Genomic DNA, 13,566 nt, shown 5'->3' with positions numbered 1-13,566 from the left:
GAAACGAGCAAATCTTTAAAATCTTATATTCAACAGTTTTTACCTTACTTTATTTACAACGTAGTTCATAAACAATAATATCAAACTCTTTATAATTTCTATGTACAATAGGCACTTTTCAATACATTCGTTGTAAACTATATCACATATCAAAACTATACTTACGAATTGTACAAATTTAAAATTAATAGGTATTCACATTTCATATTCTATTTATTGTACATACTATATGATTTATATATTAGCAAAACTATTACATCTGGAATAAAAAATAGTTTTTTTTTGCTGGAAGCACAGAAGCGAGGTGAGGCTAGAATGTATTATTTACAAAGCAATATTGTTAATATTCCAATTTGACATATGTTAGGTAAGGGAGATGTAGTGTACAATAATTATTTTGGGTGCTTCCAAAAAATAGTGCAAGAGTTTTTATTTTTAGTATTTATACTTTTTATGAAGGTAGTTTTGTAACAGTAAAACCCATGCTCAGTTTGTTCAGAATCTCCAAATTATTGAATGTTTTTTTTTACAAATTGGCTTTCTCATAAAACTTCTCCCATACATTTTTCTGCTCCAAATGTTATGAATTCACTTGTTTGCCTCAAGTCAAACATTAGTTAATATAACTCTCATTTCTTCATCTAAACATATCCCTTTCTATGATAATATAATATCTACAAGTTGAGATCAACCTTACATCTACTCTGAAGATCTTACAGATTTGGCACGTAGGACCACATTTTGAATGTTAAACCTAAATATAACGCGACATCTAAAATAGCAATAGTGTTTTGAATGTTGATACATGTAATTGTTTCGCTTGCACTTGTACCTCTACATCTTATACGTGTATCTCGTGCACGTGTAAAAAATATTCACGCATATTGCTGTTTCAGATATAGCGGCATATTATTTAAAAATATAACTAGGTATATGTACAGATAGAAAACAATATGTTACTATTCTTTTAGATATATGTACTTTACAGTATTGCATCATTTAGCAATTTTCTATGGCAAGCAATTTTAAGTTTCTTTTAGTTTAATGCACCTAAAAATTATTACATAATTTGTAAATTTTATAGGCACAACAATTTCACGTATTATCCAGTTTAGAACCATTTAGTAGTTTATAGTTTGCATGTTTCATACACAGATATCAATCGATTATAGACCGAATCATACTCATATTGCAAAAAAATGAGTCTTAAAAAATCACGAGATGTCGTTTTCACTGTGGCAACGCCAATTCCGCTTATATTCCGCAAGTAATATCTGTCTCTCGGAATAAATACCTACGTCAACAATGGTTTTACTCTACATATCCCTTATTTTTATTTTACAGTGTAAAACTAGGTTAAACCTTTTTTTTTTGTTTATTGGCTTTTTGTTTATACAATTTAGTGTACTCCGCTTAATTTTTGATTTGACCTGAAATCGTATTTAGACGGTCTTTGGAAGAAGCCTGCAGCTTATAGCGATAATAACCGTTCGACGGTTAGGCACTTCAAATTTGTTCAATGAAATATTCGGAAAAACATCAGTTCCAATATAAACATGAATCGAACGGACTGAAATAATATGCACTGTTGACACTTGGTTTATTCCTGCACTGTCGGCGGGTCTAAGGGCCGCCATACACGGACTGCTATGAGCAGTCAGTGCCAACAGCTTCAAGCGGTCGCCGTTGGGTGATCTGCAGTTTCAATACAAAATCGTCATTCGCAATACACGAACCGCTCAAGCAGTTGCAACTGCTTCTGGCGGTTGGCTGCGCGGTGAAATATCATTATGCGGTCAAGCTGCAAAAGCAGTCCGTGTATGTTGATCACTGGGTTACCGCTCGAGCAGTCCGTGTATGGCGGCTCTAATGCTGCAGCGAACAGTGCGCAGTGCCGTCCCGCGCCCGCCTGTGGACGAGCAGCGCCCAGTCCTCGAGGCGCGGCGCGCACACGAGCGAGTAGCGGCCGAGCCGCCGCCGCGCCATGACGAGGAACTCGCCGGCGCCCGGCTCGGCGCCGCACGCGGCCGCCACGTGGACGTGCGCGTGCAGGCTGCGCGGCCGTCGCCGCCGGCGGCTGCGGGGCGTGGTGCGCTCGAGCGCGTTGTCTACTTCGTACCTAGAGATAAGTTTATAATGTTAAGTCGGTTGGTTGGTCGGAGTCGGAGCTTGCCAAAAATACTTCGACCCGGCGATAATCGGACCAGAGGCAGTCGGCTAAATTGAAATTAACAGAAGTGGCTTGTTTATGATTCCGCGTTCAAAAGGTTAATTAACATCGCAATAACGCAAATGGGTAGGTAGAAACGCTGCTAAATTATTTTATATTATTAATTATTTTATTTTTAATTACTTTGAGTACCAGTCTGGCCTAATGGGTAGGACCATCGGCTTTATAGGCAATAAAGCCGATGGTCCTGGGTTCGAATCACAGGAAGGGCATTTGTGTGATGAGCACAGAATTTTTTTCCTGAGTCATGGATGTTTACTATGTATTTGTATATTATATATATCGTTGTCCGACTACCCACAACACAAGCCTTCTTGGCTTAACGTAAGATTTAGTTAATTTCCTACTTTCCGCACCTGAATCGTAAATAACTATTTCACCACACCAGCAGAAAGGCTCTCTTTGTACTTCAAAAACTGATAAGAAAATTTTATTTTATCCACATGTGAGGCAAAGTAATCTGATGCAAATTTTGAGTTGTTTGCTCTTGTTGGCTTATACACGATGACTCGCTACGCTCGTGGTTCAATTTTGCAATCTTACGCTTGCTCAGACATAAATATTAGCACAAGAGGTTAAATAACAACTTTGCCCCTTTGTAAAACAATTTACTATGTAGTAATGTTATACAGTGTTTAACAAAGATTGAGCTTCAAGTACCGTGCAATATTCACGTTGTTTTTACACAGAGATGGGGCCATGTCTTGTAATATTAGGCGAATTTAAGGTTTTACATGTTTTGCTACTATGCAATAAAAATTAGTGAGTGAGCTCATCACATGTAATCTGCAAGGAGAGTCATTCGAAGGGGCCTTGGCCTTACCTATAGTAATTATCCTCCGCCGTGTCGTCCGTGCGGGGATCGGGCCCGGCGCTGCCGGTGGCGCGGATGAGCTTGCTGAGCCGCAGCGTGAGCTGCGTGCTGTCCAGGTCCAAGCGCTGCTCGGCGCCCACGAATGTTCCGCGAGACACTATAAACAATACAAAGGTCTATTCGAGAAGTCTATATACCTATAGTACAACACTATCCTATAGTTTTTAGTAGGTAGCTAAGTACGAATGGAGAATAAGAACAACATGGGTTTATCCGGTGTATTACCTTGTCTATATTTAATGGAAGCCCTAGGAGGGCCTAGTCCTAATCCTAATGTAACACCTATTTTGTGCCACATGATATTATGCAATAAATGAATTATGAAGCATGATGTAGCGCAAGTCATCTTTTACTATTATGACTATGAGCCCCTAGGATGTAACCGTAGCAGGGATGCAAGCCTTCCGACGGGCTATACGCTAGTTTATTGTCTATCATCAGTCCCTCCGTACCTACTATAACGATATAATTTAACTAGACATGATTTATAGTTTTTAAGTACCGAGAATGAGCAACAAGTGCTCCAGATTGCCCAAACGCTGAATCATGCGTAAATTAAACGCAAACGGCGGTTGACGTCACCCCACTCTAGTCTCACGAAATCTTAACAGCATCATATTAGATATTTATCACTGTCGCTATTATTCTATGCCCGAGGCTATATTGGACTCATTGGCTGTCAAAAAGTTGCTATTGTCTGTGTCGGTTTTTTGCGACGTGAGTAAGCGCAAATGTAAGTTTGAAACCGAACCGAACCTTTGTTTGAGGAAGATAAGTGAATAGTCGAAGAGCGGTCATCCACCCCGCCCAGACGATAATTACGAAGGCTTAACTAACAAGCTATCACGTCTCATTTGACGTCCACGTTCTTTTATTCTCACAAGGGTAATGTTACTTATTGTGAAGCTTCTAATTAATAGTTCGGTACGTTACAATTTGAATGTTGAAAGTAGATTCCACATACATTTTGATGAGCTGATATATAAAACTAATTTATAAATCTTTTTGTTTCTGTTAACCAATCTAAATTACTAAAAAATATCTATTTACTAATTGAATAGTTTGTTGCATTTTAAAGTTTCTAATTAATTAATTATTACTGTATGCAAAGTATTAGGCCATAAATCAATTACATAGATTTACATAGTTATTAGGTACATATCTATGTAAAAAAAAAATGATTTTATTTTACATAGATATGTACCTAATTAAAATACAACAGAAGATTCATGGCATTCAGATTACTTTCTAAGGAAAAAACCGTATCTATTTTGAACTGTCGTGCTAAGAGATAATCCTTAAAAATGAGAATTAATGAGTATTAATGTCGTCTCAGTAAAAAATAACAATAATTATGTTGCATGACAAACAGAAATTGGGATGGTGCGTGAGCCGTGGTCGTGGTCCGAGTTGGCTAATAACGCGCCCGCCGCGGGACGCGCCATCATTAAAAAAAAACCTTATGACATAACTCTTCTATTCGTCTATTATTATTAAACAAGATTTTAAAAAAAAATATTCGAACTCCCCGTGGCGTCGCGTGCCCGCGGTTGATCGCATCTATATCCTATATTAATTTATGGTAAACGCAAATTGAATTTAAAGTCTATCAAAGAATTCTATCCATCGCTACTGTACGATGCGCTCCGCATGTGAGATTAAATATTATTTTTGTAAGATTTGTTAGAGACTTTGTAGCAATTATAGTATATAATTGTCAATGGCAATATTTTTTAAAATTCCTGTAAATGTCATAATGAGTCAAAATAGTAAAATTAACGTTTCCAAAAAGTTTGGATACCTACTGCATTTAACTTTACCGTTTATTTTAAGAGGGTCGCATTATTTACCTGCCTACTTACTTAATGACGCGACATAACCTTGGGTAAACGTGTGTAAAGTAAAAGCCGCAGAATTATTTTTCTTTCTTCATACATATCTCCCTCAAATGCTACATTTTAAATTTCACCAAATAACATGTATGATAAACTGTTTCAAGCAAATATTTCGCGGTCGTTAGGTAGGAAAAATTATATTCTCGTATACCGTTTAATTTAATTTGCAGCGAGAGGAATCTCGATTATGGCGACAAATTACCGTGCGGGCGGCGTTTATTAGCGTCAGGCTTCTGTTTCTGCTTAACCATTATGGTGGCAAAGGCGGAGATTTTACATTATTTTCTTTATTAGCTAAACCCACGACTTCATTTTGCGTTTGGCAATTTGGTCGCCAATTATGTTCAAATTATTCCGTGATTAAATTTATGATTATCTCAATGGAATAAATAAAAACTTTCGGGTTTATAGCATCAAACGATCGACCATCTAAATCTTAATGAGACACTTAAAGGCCGCTTCCAATCAAACCTAAAATAACTCCAGATATTTTTTTTCATACAATTAAACATTTGAGGCGAATGTAACGTAGTAAATTCATCAGTGTCACTTGTATTTAATTGAAATACACGTATCATTTACAAGAACCGTATTAAAATAGGGATTCAGTTGTCAATAAACAATAGTTAATTGTTTTACAAGGGGGCAAAGTTGTTGTTTAAGAGCAATTCCTAGCTGAGCAACTTTTCAAATCTCGAATTTTTGAAGCTATGTTTCTGTCGCGCTGCGGTGGGCGGGAGCCGGAGCTATCTAAGTGTGAGTGCGCGCACACAGACGCGAGACTCGTGCGCTCGCTCATTGCGCGCCGTTCCGTCGACATCGCCCGCGAGCCAGACGGAATTTATTCTGCGCTGCCCGACGCAAGTTGTTTTTGTTGTTACCACGTAATATTGTTTTTCATTTTCATATTATACTGTATCTATTACACCCTAATACCAAACACCCTATCACCTGAACTAAATGTATTTTACACCTATGATGACGAAATAATAAATGATTATTTATTATTTATTATTCATTAATTACCATATAGGTAAAAACTGCAAAAAATAATGATGTCTCAGCTTCGGTTGTCGTTGTACAGTCAAGTGCAAAAATATGTATCGAAAGAATCGTCTCATAAATATGGTACTACGCTCTTATTACACTGGAATAAGATGCTATGGGACATATTTTTGAGTAAGATGTATACACCCATATTTTTACACTTGACTGTACCTATCCGTATCAGTAAGTTGGGAGTGATCATGGTGTGTTGTGAAATTTTGTAAGTAGGTATAAATATACCTATGGTTAAACTACAATCTATTTAACTTGTAGTAGGTACGATGGGGCTAAACTTGGGCCGCCTTATTGAAGAACGTATCGCAATGACAATCTGGGTAAAGTATGTTGGGATAATGCCGGACAATTTTGGGACCAATTGAGAGATCTCGTGAAAAAATGTTTTTTCTGGATCTCAACACGTGACAGATTCTTGAAGTACGTAGCGAATCGTTAAATAATAATCGTAGATTCGGCCTGAATTTTGGTAATCTTCAATATAGAACGGTTTTAGTTTTGTACCTGTGTAAAGATGAGACATACTTTTTTTTAGGGTAACGAGTGTTTTGCCATCAAAGGAGAACATTGGATGGTGAAAAAAAGTTGCTTCTAATGGAAAGAGAATAAGGTATCACAAAGAAATAGGTCCGGTGTCTACCCTTTTGTATCCGATCTTAACCCTGATACAAAAATTGGTAAAATTGTGGCTCTCAAACTTTGATACCTATGTCATAAGGCAATTTGATAAGTAAACAATGTGCTAAGAAACCTCGTATTGTAAGGTTTACCCGAAGTAATAAAAAAAACCACTAAAATAATAGATACGTTGCGAAGTTTTGACAATTTAAGATTTCGTGAACTGTACAGGTTTAGGGAAAGTGTAAATGTATTGTTTATTCAATGGAATGTACTGGAAGATATTAAGTACTTAAGTAGGAGGGACAAAAATCAAAATAAAAAATAATCGTGCCCAGTCATTTTTAATGAAGGTCGCCAAAAAAATAAGAATCAAACTTAGAAACCAAAAAGACTAAGTAGTTCTTTAAAAAGGTCAAGGTCACTGAGAGCCCATCTTGAAGTATGGAAAATAATTAAAATTGCGATTTTGTTGGTTTAATTTTGCAATGTATAGTTGATATACAATCTTTTTTTTTTATAAAATGTAAGGATCGTATGTAAAGAGTAAAGTAAATAATTAAATATATAGGAAAAGAGAGCCCTCTTGAAGCATTTTAAGGAAACTAATTTCGAAGCCCTATCTCTATTTTGTATCCGAAACTAGCAATGTATGTGTGCGTGCACATCTACATATGCATCCGTATGTGTAAAACTTTATTGCGAAAAATTGCTCATTTGCTATCTATTTTACTCGATTTTGTTATAAATTTCAACATGTATCATCATCGCTATACAATATAAATACTCTTTATTGCACACCTCAATAAAAGAAAACAATACAAAAGAAAACATACACATAAGCACAGGTAAACAACATGCGGTCTTATCACTAAAAGGCAACCTTTGGGTTGCGGAAATTAAAAAAATTACATTGTCAGTAACCGTCGCGCTGGTAGTGGTACTGGATAAAAATAATGGTACGAAAGTGTGATCAAGAAAACAATAAATGTGATAATTAAGGTCAGTAGGTAAATTGAAGAAAATTTAAAGTTGTAAAGCTGCTGTTTTTTAAATAGGTAAAGATCTGATTGTTTCTGGTCCGATCTTTACCTGGAAGGGTCAAGATCGGATATCGGTCTACAGCAGTGCTAGGTCTGTTAACACAATTAAAAAAACAAACAAAGTTTCATCACAATACGCAAAATAAATTACAGAGCGAAGATCGGATAGAAGGAAGAATTCGCGAAATTTACCTTGCTCTCTGTGATTGCACATAGCACAAGCCCGACTCCCTGAGCGACGCGGGGACACTGACAGTCGAGGCGCAATGAAATGGCGTATTACACAATGTTGTCAACATTAAAAAATAAAGCCAAATTAGGGGGAAATGAATGTCCTACGTTCTTCACCCGCATCCGGTATTTACCCAACATACCTTAATCGTTGAACCGCCGCATTTCAAAATGGCCCTTATTTTGATATCGGCTAGCCGTAATGTAATACGGCGGATTATACAATACGACTGCGATACTTATATATAAATCCCCTCGTCAATGTAATTTCATTAAATTTGATATCTAGTGGCAAACATCAAAGTAGTTATCTTTTACTTGTGACGCACAAGTGTGAGCAATGTAAAATACTATATTTCTAAAAAAAAATGCCTACTACGTTATAAAAGAAAATGTGATTATTAAATTATAATACGAAAGGTGGTCAAATCGCAAAATTCTGTCGTTTTATTTAAAATAATGAAATCATTAGACCAGTTCCGAAAGTACCGTGAAATCCCGGTTCTTTAAAACAGTACCGGTTCTGCAATCCCTAATAAGGATGTTATGCCCATCACTATTCCTTCTGTGTACGTATATTTAGAAACTGTCTCCGCCTCCAATTCGTGCGATAAGGACAACTGCAGCTCGGGCCGAAATTCACTCGCAAAAAACTCAAAAATCGAGGTTTCGCTCTCGACTGTTTCCTCCTCCAAAACGCAACTAATCATTATGAAATTTTGGAAATTGCAAGAGGAAGAAATAATCTATGCCGCTATGTTTTGATTTTTTGGATATTTTTTGTCATATTTGTATACTGTGCCTTTTTTTACAGCCAATTCAATTTAGCCGTTTTTGCGATTTTCGAGGCGGTGTATCTTTCTTCAAAATAAAATAATGCAAAAAAGCAAAACATAGCGGCACAGATATTGATGATATTGATCTTATTTGAAAAAATCACTGCTCTAGGTTAAAAATCCAGGGAGGAATCAGTCGAGAGCGTTTGTATGGAAAAATCGCAACTAGGAATTCCTCTTAACCGCTCGTGCTAATATTGATACCAGAGCGAGCGTAGCGAGTGGTTCGAGAAGTGGAATCTTGAGCGTTGCGAGGGTTTCAAGGCACGACGGTTAAACAAACTTTGCCTCCGAGTGAAACACAAATTTTTTCACCACACCAACGCGAGGAAAATACTAACTATGAAATACCAAAAAACCTAATCAACTTCAACTGAACGTAATAAAAAATATATCATTCAAAATCCTCATTTAAAAGTCATCTCTACCAGCTAACATAAGGACAACTCAAAATTTGCATCTGATTACTTTGCCCCACATGTGGATAAAATGCAACTTTCTCATTCGTTTTTGAACAATCAAGAGGGCCTTTACCAGTTGGTGTGGTGTAAAAGCATTTTCAACGTTGATTGAAACATACCTAAATCACTTGTGCAGAAGGCGAGTTCCAGTTCCTCCTCGGTGCACGGCCTGCAATCCGCCGTGGCAGGATCATAGTGCCGCCTGTTCAGGGGCCTGGCCTCGTATCTCAGGGTGGCCTCGCGGCGCTTGGTGCCTTCCTCGGGCTCGGCCTCCACGTAGAGCGCCGCCCGGCCGCGGCGGCTGCGGAAGCAGCGGAGCTCGCGCGGGTCCCCGTCATCCGACGCATACAGGGGCACCAGTTTGTGAGCGCCCTCGATGAACAACCGAGCGGGGAAGCGTTCGGCTTCTGGAAATTAATATTGGTATTAAACTAAATTTGTCCGAAAATATAACGCTCAACTCAACCATAGGTATGTACATGCTTTATAAAATGTAGAGGTAATTTATGAAATTGTACAATGTGCTGCATAAGATAGTTTGCTCGGAATACTTACTTGTATCGTTAAACCGGTCATCGTGGAACAAGTCAGGCGGATCTGGTCGTCGTACGACTCTCACACAAACATGGAAGTCGCGCTCGTCAGCGGGCATGGGCGGCTTGAAGAGCAACCTCAGCGCGCCTCGAGGGTACACCCACGACACAAGCCCTTCCCGACATCGAAGGTAGACTGGTGTCACACCCCGCTCCGCGTTGCTGGTCAGGCCACTGTAACAAACATACCAATAATATATTTGCTAGCATAAGGCATTAAGAACGCCAGCCTGTTCAGAATAGAGTTAAAGATTGTTTCCTCTGGTAGAATTGAAGTAATATGTACTTTCGGATGGTCTTCGAATACGAGTATAAGCAATTTGAATGTACAAGTACAAAGTTACATACGCGACGCTGTAGAGCTATTACCACAAATTATCTTAAAAATAGGGAACATGTCATGGAGGTCTATTTTATACCTACAGTAAATACCTATAATGGCTATAATAATATGTCAAGCTAGCGCATAACAAATAAGTACCTAAATGAACTTTGTAACACCAAAAAAGGAATAATTATAAAGGCAACAACTACAGCGGCAACCAACAACAGTACTGTCCAGTTTCAACATGTATAGGTACATCCGTTGAAATAAGATATGTAAAAAGCTATATCAACTATCGTAAAAACTGTCAATTCTTGAAACATAATCAATAAAATTGCGATCTCATCTCATTAAAGGTTTTGGTGCAGGCTCATTTATTTAGCTGGATTTGTAGGTAGGTACAAGAAAGCTGCCCTAGTCGTATTTGGAAAATTTGATTGGAATTAATGTGGCTTCTGGAAGTTCAAAAGAAAGCTAATTACGTATTCTGTCCGCGGCGCGACACGGCGTTGCCTCGGTCATTTCTCTCCATACAAATTATTAAAACCTTGAATTGCCTCTGGGCTTTCGTACGCTTCACGCCCCGTATTGGAAGGAAAAAGGTTATAAATTATCATTCGCGTTACAAAATATGTACATATATACAATATTAATATTCTTGACATGCACACTTGAAAATGGTAAATTAATCTTTAAAGGATTCTTGACAAGTATCCTGCAGCCAAAATCCATTAGTCTTATCCCGATATAATTTTTACCAAGCTTTCCAAGAACAGAATTTAACGTTTTGTCGGAACATAATCGAGTTCTATAAGTGTCTAAGTTCCCTGTAGTTAGTGCCTAGAATTATGTACTTATGTAGATAGTAAAATGTAGATCGAAAATCCGGGCAAGGAGTGGTGAAGATTATGGCACGCGATCGAGGCGTCATTTCTCCACCGTATCTCGAGCTGCTGCCATAAACAAGCCCGAAGCGGACAATTGTATCTGTAATCTTCAGGCACGTGGGCTTCGTAGTATTGCTGGCGCAAGGAATAAGGCACTAACATTAAACGAGCCTCGTACGTTTCCTGCGTTTCTCCTCCAGCGAGTAGCGCCCACGCCAGCTCACAACCGGCCAGCCATAAAACACAGATATACGACCAAACTCATATAAAAGATGCGAGTCGAGATTTTACATGTCTTGATGCGACAATAAAAGCTTTTGTGTAAGTATGTACTGTATTCACCGTGGGTTTACGACAACGCATTGTGGTCGGACCAATTTAAAATTTATAAGAATGTCTCAGAATTTATGGCCATTACCGCTGATTGATTTAATAAATCTCGCGTCTGTCGAAGTCCTTCGAATAAAATGGTGGTTATAAAGTTTCGTGCAGTACAACATCAATCAGCTAAAACGAGTTTGATTAACATGGCCTGTTAGCTTATTGTCGATGACATTTACGATATTGGGTGTACGTAAGTAGATATAAATATTTATTGCTACATTCTAATTTCGAGTGGTTTACCGCTTCTTTACCAAAAAGGGAATAGATACTTTTACGTCATCGAGGACTTCCTTAATCCTAGCTAATGGGCGCGCGATGAGTTATACGTTGGTAGTAAATTATGGGGTAGCCTAATGGTAACAAGTGCGCGTCGCAGGGTGCATGTGGCCTGGAATGCCGGCGACGCGACACACACGTGGATATTACTGAACGCTACCCTTGTAATGCAGGGATGCGTAACCTAAGGTTACACGGTACGGAACGAGTTTTACTGACCGATTTTTCTTTACTTAGGAGATATTTAAAGAAGTATCTTTCTTTATCAGTATCATCTCATATTTATATAAGTATTTTCCTTAATCAATTTAACCGACAATGTAAAATACGCTGAGGCTATATTTTTTCTTGTACGTATTATAGTAGATGAATTAGATAATTGTAAACGACGTTTTTAAACGCATTCCGCACCACCATATTTGATCCGGATCTGCATATATTGGAACGTAATAGTCGAATTTATGGCTATAACCCTGCTGCCACCGTCTCGACCCCTGACTGCGTTATCGGCGCGCGCTAAAACAAATACACAAAAAAGACACGTAAAAACGGCACGTTTTTGTTTCCAAAACATTATGAGTGTTAACTATTTCAAGTTGTTGCGCGTTTAGCTTCATTTCACGGAATTATTTATTCATCGGGTATTTTATTGGTTTCTTTTAAAATATTAAAAAATATAAAGGTTATCAATTCGGTACCTACCTAATGGTTACCATAAAATTACTACAGAATAACGTAATTAACGAATATTACGGTAACAGTCCAACGATAAGCATCGTTTTCGATAATGACATAAAAACAAGACGCGATGTAATCGTGCCCATTAAGAAAAAATACAAAACGAAGATCACCAGCAGATTCAAATTGAAGCAATCTGGCCCATTACCACGCAAATGACGCAGTCGAAGCCCTAAAAGCCGCTAATGCATTAAGGCAAAGCATTTCGTCACCAAAAGAATATATTTTATGTAATTAGGTACTGATCACTCTCTCTGACTGGTGTAGAGATCGCTCTTTAGCGATAAGACCGCCTGTTGTCACCTCTGTCTTCATGTATTATGTATGTGTCTCTGTAAATGTTATTTTGAGGTTGTGCAATAAAGAGGATTTGTATTGTATTGTATTGCACTGTCTAATTACCTATAATATATTTCAGAAAATGCCAAAATGTATTTAAGATTTTTTGTATACCTAATATCTACTTACCTAAATACTTAGGTGGGTAAGGATTCCAATTATATTTTCCGTTGAAGAATACAGGTCAAATATGACGATGATCCTAAAAACTTTTTAAAGACAATTTTTTAAACAAATTTAAATACCTACGGTTTTTTCAATCTGAGACTAAGCCTTAACATATACCATCGAATGTGCCGTATGTCTCAGTTCCACTCGCCTTAAGTTTGATATCGTCATCCCCTTCACAGTAAGAGGACCGATGAGATGAAGTCACGCGCGCTCAAATTAGTGCTTAATTTATTTCGTGGCTGGATATGGCTACTTTTGTGGGATTCAAAATGAGTGTTTTTATAATGAGACCCTTTGCTGAAATACTGTTCGACCGCCTTAATTAGACGAGAGTGACGAGACTTTTGCCCAGGAATCCAGGAAGCGCATTGTGATTAGTAATGTAGAAAAAGATCAAACAATTGTGTTCCGATGATACTGATGATTTCACTATAAAGTATTCATGTAATATTATTTATAGGATAAACGTATCTACTAGTTAATTAGAGGTTAAGTAGTACTCATATGTTAGGCAGGGTACTCAGGCTTCGTCAGGTAGAAGACGTATGGCGTATTAAGTTACCCGAAAACATGACAATGCATTTTAACATGATGAAAAGAAAG

General features: G+C 37.8%; 1 protein-coding gene across 1 annotated transcript in view; it reads right to left on the bottom strand.

The window, feature by feature from the left end:
• Window positions 1-12: 12 nt before the first annotated feature.
• Window positions 13-13,566, bottom strand: part of LOC133522086 (meteorin-like protein) — a 52,971-nt gene continuing 39,417 nt past the window's right edge. Inside the window, exons 2-5 of the mRNA XM_061857290.1 lie at window positions 9,806-10,017; window positions 9,370-9,657; window positions 3,054-3,201; window positions 13-2,119 (exon numbers count right to left, since the gene is read on the bottom strand). Of these exons, the coding sequence (XP_061713274.1) occupies window positions 1,867-2,119; window positions 3,054-3,201; window positions 9,370-9,657; window positions 9,806-10,017 (901 nt within the window). The 3' untranslated portion in view covers window positions 13-1,866. The remainder of the gene's footprint in view (window positions 2,120-3,053; window positions 3,202-9,369; window positions 9,658-9,805; window positions 10,018-13,566) is intronic.

Source organism: Cydia pomonella, chromosome 10, assembly GCF_033807575.1.
Source record: "Cydia pomonella isolate Wapato2018A chromosome 10, ilCydPomo1, whole genome shotgun sequence".
NCBI classification, from domain to species: Eukaryota; Metazoa; Arthropoda; class Insecta; order Lepidoptera; family Tortricidae; genus Cydia; species Cydia pomonella.
The sequence above is the reverse complement of the archived record's forward strand: the minus strand, read 5'-3'. Positions and strand labels throughout refer to the sequence as shown.